This window comes from Caloenas nicobarica, chromosome 1 (genome assembly GCF_036013445.1).
Source record: "Caloenas nicobarica isolate bCalNic1 chromosome 1, bCalNic1.hap1, whole genome shotgun sequence".
Taxonomy (NCBI): domain Eukaryota; kingdom Metazoa; phylum Chordata; class Aves; order Columbiformes; family Columbidae; genus Caloenas; species Caloenas nicobarica.
In genome coordinates, this window is record NC_088245.1 from 79,743,895 (window position 1) to 79,757,870 (window position 13,976).

General features: G+C 41.0%; 1 protein-coding gene across 3 annotated transcripts in view; it reads right to left on the reverse strand.

The window, feature by feature from the left end:
- Positions 1-598: 598 nt before the first annotated feature.
- SOX5 (SRY-box transcription factor 5) overlaps positions 599-13,976 on the reverse strand; it is a 359,749-nt gene continuing 346,371 nt past the window's right edge. For all 3 annotated transcript variants that reach the window (XM_065649584.1, XM_065649592.1, XM_065649575.1), the window contains 4 exons: positions 13,523-13,631; positions 12,457-12,630; positions 5,876-6,092; positions 599-2,520 (listed from right to left, as the gene is read on the reverse strand). In XM_065649584.1, coding sequence (XP_065505656.1) covers positions 2,217-2,520; positions 5,876-6,092; positions 12,457-12,630; positions 13,523-13,631 — 804 coding nt within the window. In that variant the 3' untranslated portion in view covers positions 599-2,216. The remainder of the gene's footprint in view (positions 2,521-5,875; positions 6,093-12,456; positions 12,631-13,522; positions 13,632-13,976) is intronic.

Below are 13,976 nucleotides of genomic sequence, written 5' to 3' on the forward strand. Positions count from 1 at the left end.
CTCCTTCCCAGTCCCTCCTCCTACCTGCCCCTTTCATCCTGCACCTGGACTTAAATGGCTGATTGCACCATGAGCTAAATTTGCCTGATTAAGTGACCATTTGCAATATCAGCGTTGCCAAGTACTGAAGACCATGGCTCTGGTGAACGCTTGGGCTGGGATCTCTACTGGCACTAAGACGCACAGGGCTATTTTCACAAGTAAAAAGTGATACCGATAGCGATGAGTCTCTCTCTAGGAGTAGGAATTTAACAGGGAGCGACACGAATATGAAGGTGGCATCCTCAGTCACAAAGTCAACTTGGAGGAAGGGTTTTGCCTCAGTACGATGCCAGGACTTGGCTTCCCAGGCCAGGGAGGAGCTCCCAGATAGCTGCTGTTTGAAATGAGAGGTAGCCTTTTGGGTTGGTTGGCTGGTTTAGATCTAATGCTTCTGCCTTGCTACACAAACCTGGGTCCCCTCCTTCTACAGGAAGATCAGAGTGAAGAGATGGCAAGAGACTCCTTGATTCACTCGTATTTGCATTCTGGTTTTCTGAAATGACATGTAACATTCAGTTACCTTATTGGAAATACAAGAGGTTAACCTCTGCTCAGGATTATGCTTGTGTAAACCCACCTTCCTCATCTGATTGCTGTTGCCCAAGGAAGGCAAAACTGCCCCAGCAACATATCTAAGGGCTCTGCAACAACACTGACAATATTTTAGCCCACTTTTTTTCACCTGTGAGAGGCAGCAGCTAGGGAAACTCAGCACTGGTTCGGGTTCTTACATGCCCACTTTGAATATGGAAATCTCTTCACAGCTATTAGCCTTTCTTCTTACACAAACACCCCGCTAATAAAATGCATTTCCGCAAGTGCAAAGGATTAAAAGATGTCAGTTTAAAAAAAATCGCCTTTTGAATCAGAAATCAGTACTCAGCCACCCTGAAGGTACGAGTTCATCAAAACTGGAAAGCATGGTAACCGAATTATGCTCAGCAAGGAGGTAACATTTCCAGTTGCCCTGTCCTGTGCTGAGCAAGTACATTTTGGACAAGTATTTTTTAAGTTGTATATGCTGCCACTTGAAGTGCAAATTAAAAGCAAAAGCTCCTTACAGACCAAGTTATTTGGAGGGTGCAGGACTTCATTCTGGAACATGATTTTTGCTCACAGTAGTCCAATATTTTTCGTATTAGTACCATAAACACACACACATGAAAATCCAAGATCATAAAATATTTTTTCTCTAAATTTATGTCTCTCTCTCTTTTTTTCACCTGAGAATGGCACCTACAGTTTCCTTTAAAAAGCAAAACCAAAAATATATGTCTAATCTCACCAGCTGCTGGTATATCAGGTTCTTCAAGGGATTGTCTAAGATACAACACTGTCCTAACTTAAGACAGAGCAGGAAGCAAAAGCAAAGCAAAAGGAAAACAAAACAAGAAGAGACCAACCAAAAAAAAAAGCAAATTGGACTAGTTCAGCGCTTTAGTACAAATTTGGCACTTGCTCAAAGACTCAGTATGGTGTGCAACTGATGAAGAGAAGTCCTCTCTTGAAAGGAAATAATTGCTTGTTGGGGTTAACAGAAACAGACTCCCCACTTCCTTCCTTGCCAGCCACGCACACAGGCACACGCACACGCACACACTTCTGACCCAGATTTGCCAGGGAGAAGGAGGAGGAGGAAGAGACAGAAGGGGTAAAAGGAATGTTATCTTTTTTCTTTCCTGTCAGGTGCATTACCAAAAAAAAAAAAAAAATTATTTCTCTTTAAACTGTAGCACAAAACAACAAAACACATTCACAAGCCACTTGTTGGCACTGTGTACCTGAGTGAGAATTTCTAGAACATTGTAGAACAAACAGCCATAAAGTTTATTTGAAAAAAAAATAATAATAATAAAAGGTCGACGGGTAAGACTTCAGTGCTTGGGTATAGCAGCTGAATTACTGGCATTATTTTACCCATAGCTTATATCATTCTGTTGTTGTTGTCGTCGTTGTCTTTGTTTCCTTTCTTCTGAGCCTTTTTTCTTCTGATGCAGGCTGATGTCTATTAGTCAGCTGATGTCCCAACTAGTTAAGACTAACAGTTAAAGTAACAGTCAGTGTATGAGAAAGTTAATGTGCTTGGCCACTGGCAAAGATAAACCAGATGGAGCTTTATTTATTTTTTCTTTTCTCCTTGAAGTCCTGTAGGTCATGGGATATTTGGACCCTGATCAGTTGGCCTGCCCCGCAATGTGATTTTCACTGTCACTGCCATAGTCCGCATCAGGGTCATCGTCTTCCTCATCATATTCATCGTAGATTTCTCCATTGACGTCATCGGTCTGCATCTCCTCCTTGATATGAGGCTCCTCTCCTTTGATGCCGTAAGTGCTCTGGATGACGGGCATCCCGGGCTCCGGGCTGCTGGACACGCTCGAGTGCTCGGAGGGCAGATGTGGGGAAGGCATTCCTGCCATGGCAATGGCTCCTGGGTAAACTACGCCCGCGGTGGCAATGGGAATCTGTGCTTGTTGCCTGCCGGGGAGAAAAAGTAAAACGGCATTTGATCACTGGAAGGAGTAAAGGGAAGGCAAGTATATCAGCACTTTGCAAGGCCATAACATACGCTCTTGGGTATGCAGAGGAAGCTCCTGGATGGCCCGTGCAATACAACCCTTATACCAATATTCCAGACTCACCAGCTGATGCTCTTGAAATGAACATCAAGCCCAAACCAGCTTCAGTGATAAGAAAACCCAATCTCTGTAAACACCTCTAGCTGTACCTGAACTACACAGCTTCGGCTTGCTTGCTTGTGACACAAACTTCTTTGCTGGGTAAACTGGGTGCTCCAGGAGATGCCAGCCAAAAATAAACATCCTTTCAATTGTGGTCCAACTTCAAAACCATGTATTTTAAAAATCTTCCTTTAAATAATCCAAGTTGCTGGCAGGACTAGACATAAAAGTAACACACTGCCAACAGGAGAGATGCAGTGAGGGCGAGGTAGTTTTTACAGGAACGGGGAGGTGCTGTAGGAAACTACCAGTGGATCAGGAGAAAGCAAAGCAGGTCTCTCCAAAGAGGCAATGTTTACTCCATGGGCACTCAGAGACTTGGCCATTATTAGGGAGAGGAACAGTGGCCTCTAAACATGGGTTTATAGGATGATCACTATGGGCCTCCAACTGGAAGGTGATCGTTTCCACAGTGAGTGGCTTTTGTGAAAAACAGAACCTTTGAAGGAAGGTGGATAAAACCGGGAAAAGGCAGACTTAAAATGGAAGCATGCATTATTTAAAAATAAATAAAAAGCAAGCAAGCAACATGAGCATTTGAGAAAATCCTCTACAGGCTGCCTTTATATGGTATCTAAGCCTTGGAAACCTGTCTGCAGTAATGAAAGAAGAATTATTCCGGGCCATAGAAATTCCCTTTGCATCAAGAACACTAGCTGTGTTATAGCAGTGTTTGTTTCCCTGAGAAGCTTCAGGGTCCCAACAAGCCCAGAGGTTTAAAATTCATGCTCCTTTTGTTTCCTTGCTGCATGAAGTAATTCCATTGCAGTAATACTCTTCAGTACATGCTGCACATTGTAATGTCATCAGCAGTGTGTCCATCTGCACTGAAAAGCCTTGCCACAGGAGACAGGGCAGAGTCTCTTGAGATGAACATTCTTAATTAAGAATGAAACCCTCCCCTGTTCCCCTGCCTGCCTGTGCCCTGGCTGTACAGTAAAGCCTTCCACAGTACACTGATCCTGAAAGACTTTCCTCTGCCAAACAGCTTTACATTTGTTTGGAATCGCTTGCTGCATTTTCAGATACTTCCTGCCTGCCATTCGAGCGAAGCCTCCTTCCACACAGTCTGTGTTTCTGAAACAAGCAGAAGTTGTCTCATCTGAAGATAGAGCTCTTAAAGGAGGGAGCAGATCTGATTTGCATTTTATTCTAAATTCAATAGGAAGGCTTTTGTTTTCTGGAGTCAGCACTTCTGCAACGAGATTCAGCACACTTAAATTGCTTTTAATATTTAACAATAGGAACACTTTGCACTTAAATGGTGCTTTTCAGAGTGCTTTTCAAATATTAAATTATTTAATAATGGTATTTTTCCACTTCTATAGGATGTCCACTCCAGAGGATCTCAAAGCAGTCCTCAGATACTAATGTGTCAGGGCTCTCAGCAGTCCAGTGAGGTGAGCTTACCCTACCACCATTATAGATGAGGATACCGAGACATAGAAGAATTAAGAACAAGAGTTGCAAAAAACGCTCAGTCCTTCCCATCGTGATGCCTTCAGACAGGCTTCCAGCGTGCCCCAGCAGCTGGCATAGCCGCAGCTCTTGAAAACCCCATCACTTATTTTGGTGCCCAAGCAGGAGCGGGACTGGTATTTAGAAGTTTAGCCCTAAATGACCTGTACCAGGTAATGCAGCAAATGGAGAACAAAAAACAGGGATGCAGCTGTGGTGTTGTGACTGCCAGCATCAAACACTGACCCCACTGCAGTCACTGGCCGCTTTGCCAGTAACTTCCATAAAGATTTTACCTCAGGTTCTCTGCTCTAATGCCCCAGTGCAAATTATCTCCTGAAATGTCTTGATTTCAATGTCAGCCTTGTTTGGAAAGCTAAATCGCATGCTGAATGTTACAAGGTTAATTTTTTTTCCCATGATGAAGCATGCATGTTAACCAGATAAGCGGTGTTTGGGGGCTCTGTTGCCACCTATTCTTTTTCCAGAAGGCTCCCTCCTCTTTTTTTAATCTCTTGATGCCAAATGTTGGCTGACTTCCCTGTGTTTGTTTCAGTGCTTACCATTGGGATCACTGGACCTGCCAGCGCCACAGGGTTAAGCAGCTCAAATTTCTCCGCTGAGCAGCTTATTATAACAATGCACACTGTAGCTGTTTAAAACACAGTCTGATGACACTTAACAGTTGATAGACAGATATTCTCTCCTTTATTGCTACTTCTAGCTATTAACTAGAGAGATGTGCAACTCAGTTAATACTAAAACGATTCCAAATTCAGATGAAACAGAACACAGATGCCATTACTTCTGAGAGTCATTCTTGTTGCTCATTTGCTTTTTTTAAGACCACTCTGTAGCTCTTGATTCTATGGAGTGAATACAGAAATATTGCAGAATATTTGATTACTGATGATTCTTTTGATCCGCTGTAACCAAAACAAAGGAGTATCTGCAGAAGGAAAATACATGCTAGTTTTCTAGGCAGATTTTAATCTAATCATATCAAGCTGATCTATTAGCTGTTTACCAGAACCAGTCTTCTTGAAATTTATACTCAACACAAAGGATTTTGCTTACTGAATTGGAAGACATTCCCTAGTATGACAAGTGCTGTCATGATGCACAATGCAGATGACTTCACGACTGATATGAATTAACTGAGCAAAGCCCATATTCCAGCTCAAGTTCAGTAGGTGCAGCAGTCCTTTTGCAGACCGCTTGCCATAGATCATACTGAATGCAAACTTGTATTTTTGGCTTTCGGGATCAAGAGGCACTACCACAGATTCATACAGATACACCTTCTGAGGTCCTACAATAAAGTAATATTTATAAAGCTTTATTAGAAGACTTACATTTCATTGGAAAATCTTAAGCTTTTTTTTTTCTTTTGCATGATCAGAATGGAAATGAAACAGTTGGCTGAAGCTATAAGATGAGTATATAGCAGAGACAACAATATAATCCCTAACTGCCCAACTTCCCCCTGGAACACATTGTTTTAAAGTATAAGCTCCATATTCTGTTAGCAATATATAATGTTCTTGCCAATAAAATACATAAATAAATAGATGAATAATTCTTTCTGATTTTTTTTTTTGCTGAAATGAATGGTAGTTTTTAAGGTCCCATACCCAACATTAAAATACTGCCTCATCTCCTGGCGTCTGTTGCGCATGATAGCCTTGTACTCGCCAATGCGTAATTTTTTGCCATCTACAAGGCAGGTACGCTTCGGCCTTGGCTTGTATTTGTAGTCTGGGTATTTCTCCAGGTGCTGTTTGCTGAGTCGGGCCTGTTCCTCATAGTATGGCTGCTTCTCTAGGTTTGTCATAGCTTTCCAGCGAGATCCTGTCACCAAAAAAAAAAAAAAAAAAAAAAAAAAAGAAATGAGATTCTACTCATCCACAAACACTGAAAGGCAGAGAAACAAGTAGGTCACCCAGAACAAGATACCTACGGTCATATTGCTCTGGGCTGGCAATCTGTCAGAGCTTCTAGACAGGGGTCAGGTCTTGTTTGTATGTGACCGGTAAACCTCTTGGGTATGGCCAAGAGGCAGAGAGAGATAATACTGGAAGTTTTGACTTGAAAATTTACTGAAACTTATCTACATTATAGAGTCTTTCAGGTGGGAAGTAAAACCACCACCCTGATAACGAGCAATCCCTGACACTGTTTTAGAAATCAAGGCGGCGTGTTTTAGTGGACTGGATAAAGACCCTTTAGACTCCCAGAGTTTGCTGTGCTAAGCCCCCCGCACTCCCATCTGGCTACGGGCTTGTCTTCACCTCCTGTTCTGGAGGACGCAGCACTTCCATGGGCTGGGTTCTAGTCGCTCTGCTCCACCACCACAGCTGGATCAAGGCATAAACTCTGGATACACATCTGCCTACAGCTTAGTCTTTCATGACAAAGTATCTTTTCTAGCTGCCGGGTTTCCATAAAGCAGAATATGAATTGACCGTAAACGCAAGGCTGCTGGGTACAGGAACCTGCAAAGACCCTGAGGCAATGCCTCTAAAAGCTGTAAACTGTCCCATATGTCTCAGTGGGGTTTTAACTCCGAGACCAAGTGCTGGTGAACACTGCCAGCTCCAACTTAAAATAATTTAGTATGTGTCATGAAAAGAAGGGACGCTGGCACACCTCTCCACGGAGGTGCACTAAGGCTTGATTGCTGGAGCCTTGTTTCTGACACTCGGCCTATATTCGTGTGGATATTTGAGCAAGGGAGATAATAAAGACTCCATGATTGTCTTTAAATACTTCCTGAAATTTAAACCAATATTTCTTAAAGGACATAATATGAGAGTAGAAAATAAAATTTCTTGATTCAGTTATCCTATTTTATTTTTCCATGAACTACAGAAGTGCTTCAGGGTAAGATATATTTCAAACAACAGGAATGGTTCAAGCTGTGAAACATGTGGCCTAGAAGGAAAACTTTATTGGAAAATAGTCAATTTTCCCATTGGAAAAAAAAGTTTGAATAGTTTCTCGATTTAATGGGTTCATAATCTCATATGTCATACTTGACTTCCTCTTGTTCTTCATTTTTTTATGGTTACTCATACTGTACTTAGCTCATGCTATTACTCAGGCTGGTGTTAGCTCACTGTGCCCCCAAGACTTGCAATATAGAGAGTGTGGTTATCCCTTCCCAGGAAAGAACACTGTTTGATTCCTTCTAGAAAGGCCCCTTCTAATTATTGACACCATTTTCCCCAGTGTTCTTTGAATCTTTATTCCAAGCTGCAGTCTGGGCTTCTGGAGTGAAGGGCTAACAGGCTGGTACAGCCTGACCTTACACTTAGAGATAACTGATCTGTAAGTTATGACGTCTTTGTTCTGAAGAGGAGCAATGAACATCCCTTTCTTAGCAAACATTCCTCTGGAGTCAACACCGTAGTTTTTCATGATGTTTGCAACACGTAACATGCAGACGTCCTCCAGCTACTGCTGGAACGGGAAGCAGATTAATGACTTTAACTTAGGCGCAACACCATTTAGTGTGACTAGATAGTTTCTAGGATATGGACTAAAACTCCCGCACAGCACTTCGTATGTCACACAGAGGTAGTAGCTGTGCCTGGACACCTGTGGCCAGGGCTCTGTGTTACGCAGGACAGCAAACCTCTGTGGCCAGAATCCTGCTCAGCAGCTTTGTCTCCTGCAGAGAAATCATTCCAAGCTTTTTCTGGCAAAGAGTGGCTAGAAAAAGTGGCACCAGCTTTCCATGCATAGTACCCCCTAGATTTCGGGCTGAATGACACAGTGATAAATATATGGAGACTGCCAAAACACTGAACACCTACTAATAAGATGGAAACATAGATAGGGCCTGTGTTGAACAATGTTAAGAATTCAGGGTGAAGCATATGAGCTGGAAAATGCCTAGATGCAGGTCTGCTCTCAGATTCTAGCTTGTAGACACACTGATGTTTTAGAATATGAAGAAAATCATAAAAGTTAGTCTAATTCTAGAGTCTCCTAATCACAGACATGCTGTTATCCCAGTGGCTTTGAAAAACAGCCCCTGCCTCATTTCCTGCTGATGAATCAGTTTTCATTTATGAATAATAAAGCTGAAAATCTCACAAACTTTAAGCAAATCTTGACATCTGCTTTACATGCTATGAGGGAATATGCAGGGTAGGAACTTGGATATATTCTGAGACAGGTGGACAGACAGAAAGGTAGAAATTAAAATCAGGTGTTGTGAAATTGCAATGAAAATGCTATATCCCAGCACAATTCCCCTTTCACTGTACTAGCTCACTTGCTGCAATCCTACAGTCAGATCTGGGCAGGCAGATTCCTGCCCCCTCATGTGAAAAGAGCTGTAAATAGTGGGTGAAGTAAGGCAAACACATAAGTCTTTGCAGGATCAGGGCCATAAAAACTGAAATTTTGATGCATAATATTTGTACATACAGTTACACATACAATATTTATACATAAATGTCATTCGTTATGTTTTCCTTTCCTAAGCTACAAATTCAATACAACAAAAATCCCGGCAGTCTCACCCCTCTTCCTAGCAAATTTTTAATAGCTGCCTTCTGCACCGATACCTCCTCTTACTATGACTTTACTGATCTTACAAAATATACTAAATATAATTTACTAGTATGTTTTGAAGTATCATAAATAATTAAACAAACAATGCTGTCAAAATAAATTTTTTTAAAAGGGCATATTTTCTGATGATATACCCTGGTTTTATACATTTTACCATTTTCCCTTATTTTTGGAGTAATACAGAAAATCCAACCAACTCTCTAATTGGTCTTAATCTGAAATTTTGAAAGTTTGAAGAATATATGACTCTGATCTCTGAAGTTGCACCCACAGGCAAGCTAAGCTATGAATGAGTATCGTCAATCAACATACTAAACCTGCTTAAAAATACCTTGTGTTTGGACAAACTGTATTTGTAATCTGCCATAGTTTTAGATTCTCTATAAGCACACAGAGGCAGGAATGTGTACCTAAGCGTAGTCCCAAACCCAAGAAAAGTGTGGCCAACGAACCTTGAAAAATCTTTCTTTTTCAGGGAAGATTTACACTTTCCAGTGGAGTGAGCTTTCTGCTCACCATCTGTGTTAGAAAGCTTTGAGTGGGTCAAATGTACAGGGCGTTTCTCCTTGACTATGAAAACAAGAACCCGTTCCCCTCCCTGGATGCATACCTAATGACAAGCAGGACTCTCACACAATCCTCCCTGATCTGGTGGTTAAAGCATTTAGAAAATAAATGAGGAAATGCTAAGACTTTGCAGCACCAAACATGGCTCCTGCCCCTAAAGTGAGCCAGGGGAGTTAAAGCTGTGCCCACGTGATGACTGTGAAGATGGCGGTAGAGGGCCAGATATTAATACTTGAGCCCAGGGCAGAAAAGAGATGCCCCCACGTGTGTCCTGGCGCTTGTGCTTGGGCACACACGTGCATGCCCTAGGTGGGCTTACCACTGATTTTAAGCCAAGTTTCTCTGACAAGATTTTTCAGCTGTTTGCAATATTGCCTATCTTTTAGTCCACTAGATTAACATTTTTAACCTCAGCATCCGAATCAGGCTCATTTTATGTTTAAAAAATACACACACATACACAAGCACTTATATAATGTACAGGTATGTGTACAGGTACGTATTCACACATGTACACGTACATGAGAGAATTTCTGAAGGTACTATCTAACATCATCCTTCCCTAATCTTTTTATGTAGATTTCTCAGTGAAATTAATTAAAATATTTACGAAAATATCTAAACAATGCATTATTAAATTGATAGGGTCCAGCAGACCCATTTTAGCACTTTTTTAACAATTTACTAAAAAAAAAATTATCCACAAGTTTAAGTTGCAATGAACAGATGGATGACAAACGTATGCACAGATGAATTTAGTGACAAATCCATGTATCTAATTTTTATGCTCAAAACATAATACCACAGTGTCAAACACAATCCCTAGAGAATTCTAGTGCTGGGAAGGGCATCTCCTCTCATTTTACTATAAAAATGGTCCTTGATCGGTGACAACTCCATCTAGGCTACTCCTCACGACAACAAGCTCTCTGACCACAATGTGCAGCAGTGCTGCAAAAAGAATGGTAAGGAAAAATTGTGGCTTTCTAATAAAGAGACCCTAATACCTGGTTGAACTGTAAGGCTCTAGTTGCTCCCTACGCCGGTTAACAGAGAGCTCCCTCCTGACTTCAAAAGACTGGCCTTTTGCCATTGAGGGAAGACCTTTGCATTGCTTCTGTCAAGAAAGAAGATGTCAGGACATCCCTCTCCATTGTATAGGTGGAATAAAAAAATCAAATGTGATGCTGGAAAGAAATAGAAACATCATCTCTTACTGCTTCAGACTTTGCTTTTCCCCATATCTGGCAGCAAAACAGAAAGAGTTTGGAGTCAGCTACACTGTCTGTCACCTCAACAGGATCTGTAATGAATTTGCACATTTTACTCCAACTACTGTATATCTAATCAGAAAAAGATGTCCCCATATCTGCCTGATCTAGCGCCAAATAGTAAAAGGTGATTCCTTATGTTAACAATTTCAGCAGAATGGCTTATTAAAACCAGATTTTAGGGCATTATAAAATGCTCAGAAGCCCTTTAAAATGTCAACCAGGATCCCCAGAGACTGCGTAAAATGTCAGCCCGGCTCAAGCGCCTGTTTTAAGCAGAATGAATTAGCAGCATGCTGTCGGAGGTTGTTATCCAAAACAATCAGTTAAGAGGGAAAACATCAAGGTCTCTTTGTACTTTCTATATGAAAAGGGCCATTCAGAATGATCTTGTAGATTTCTGAAGCTGATTATTTAAAAACAGGTTTACCCAGGTCTACTCTCAATTTAGAAACAGACCAAAACTATTACTGCCCCGTCCTCCGTGTAATCACATCATACACCTCTGACCAGTATAATCCCTTTTAACCAGTATAAGGTTATTTTACCATCAACGTAAACAATTTAGCCTTCTAATCCTGTTCCCATAACTAATCTAATCATCTTGTACCACCCTTTTAATCATGGGTTAATATTATCACATCTGCCGTCCACAGCCAGTACATTCTGCCTCTCCAACCAATTTTATCTCATTTCCACTTGCCCCTTGCTAACTTTTCATAATACCATTCTAATCATGCCAAACTTCAAACCTCTGTCCAGTTTAAACTCAACATATTTCCCAGTCCTGCAGCTGGTTAGCGCTGCAACTGCAACTGCGCTACATCCCTCGAGTTGTCTGCAAAACCAATGAGATCTGCGGCCCAGTTCAATGTATTCCTCCCTTAAGCTTCTACCCACTGGTTGGTGGGATATTTAGGTCTGTAACGAAGTCTTTATCAGTAAATATGCAACATCTCTGATTTGGTCACAGATTTTTTTTTTTTCTTTTTTTTTTTTTCCTGCAGAAGAGTAACTAATTGGCCTAGAGATCCTCATTATTCACCTCCACCATTCAGTTTGTCACAGGGCAATATCTTAGGACAGAATGTGGTCCTGGGAATTTGAGCAAGTAGCGAAAAGTTGGAAGACTATGTCATGAAATTCTCTATATGATGTCCATGACAAATATTGCTTGGGATGTGAAGAGGATATGGAAATTAGTTCTGATGTTTCTTTTTTAGGTTTCAGCATTCTTTTCAGAATATTTAGAATAAAAGCAGCTTGTGATAGAGCTCATGTACTAAAGAGAAATTTACTGTAACAGGAACATAATAAAAATATTTTTAAACTGTCAGTGTATAAAATAAAAAGATCTATTTTAGGATCTTTACCCTATGGCCATTTGTTTGAACAGGAAGGGCTATGGCACAAATCAAATACTGTGGTTTGCTTCCCCATAGAATCTAGTTACACAAAATATGCGGGCAAATAAATGATAGCAGTCATTTTGTGCTTCTTCAACAGCTTAATGAAATGAACTGGCTTTGTCTATTCAGTTCACGTGTTTGCATCAAAACCACCTCCACAATCTCAGTAATTACAAGACACAAGAACATTTCAGGTTATGGTTAATTTATACGACTGGGCAGCATGGTGGAAGCTCTTATTGCTGTTGTCCTTGATGCAGTCATCAAATAGCAAAATAGATGATCTAGACACGGTAATTCTGTTATGTACCGTGCTCAGCTCCATTCAGTCAAAACTTTTTTGAGTTTTGCTACTGAAAGAACAGTGCTCTGTATCATTCTTACCTAGTATCTTGCTGATATTGGAGTTGTGCATGTCAGGAAAGGCTTGAAGGATCTTCCTCCGTTCATCTTTAGCCCACACCATGAATGCATTCATTGGTCGCTTGATATGGGGCTCATTGCTACCACGTCCTCTGGATTCCCGATAAATTCGAGACTCTGAAACTCCTGCGCTTCCTAAAAAGAAAAACATTCCCAGCTTGTGTTTCATTATGCAGCTTCCTCTGCCATCAGTAACCTGTGTCAGGTGCTGAACGTTCAGTGAGTCAGCGTTCACAATACGTTAACGGTGTTTCTTCTATTTAGCTGAAGCAGTAGGAAATACCACATATTGCATATTGTCTAGTTTCCTGTTATCCTACTGATTCAGTATCACATAGTGTAGACTTGATGAAGAGTTTCAATTGTTTTTTTCAGCAAAAAGCATTGAACAGCTTTTCTAAAACATCTTTTACTACTTAACAACAGAAAATCAACACTTATCAATGCTAGATTTTCTTTTTACTTCCTTTCTTGCTTACAGAATGCTGGTCACATTATGTTACCTATCTACCTTTTTGTGATGGGTAGGGAGTGATACATGGCAACACCAGGCATTGCCTCTTAAGCAAGTCTCTGACCAGCAAATGAACATTTACATATCTGCCTGGTTTTGTGCTTACTCCTCCATAACAACATAAGCAACAGCAGAGAAAGAAATGAACAGTACACTTGCTTCATCAAACCAAGGAAGTTCCTACAGATGCAGAGCATGCACCATCTATGGATGATCAGATCTATGGACTCACTGCATGATTTCATTTATCCCACATCTATTTGCCTTCTTTATTCCCTTTTACCATCAGAAATACATTCGTGGTCCAGCCTTGAGAAGTGCACCGTACAGAAGGCTAAAAATCACCTCCAGACTCAAAACATCACACAATGACTCATTTTTTCCCGTCTTGTTTCATAGCCATTTATTGCTAACCGCTCTTATTCCTCACAGGCCTCCAAAGCACTGGGATTCTCCTCCAGATGCCGTTGACATGTACACACAAACCTGGAAATAAGGATAAGCCGTACTGACCGTCAGAATCTCCACTCATGTTGAAATCCATTATTGCGTGGCTAAACTTCCCATCTTCGCTCTGTTTTACTGCCAGTTGCTGAGTCAGGGTCTCCAGTGTTGTTTTGTCCTGTATGGGCAAGATGACGACATTTGGATCAGGAAAATAATTAAGCATTGTAACTCTAAAGTTCATAGGTAATTTAGAAGGTTGATAGGGAAGCTGGAAAACAATTCATTCACAACAGTTTACTGAGCCAGGTATTTAAGAGTACGTAATAATATTTTTTCTGGAAGGGATATGGTTGTAGACTCTACCAAGTGCTTTTTAGAACATGCTTGCTAGCTAGTGATGAGCAAACTTCATAGTGTTGAAAAGATTGGTTTAGCTAGGCATGATAAAATTGGCTGCACATCTGAAGAATACTTCAAGTCTCTATGTCCCTGGGACTGCAAAGCTGGACTGGAAGTTTAG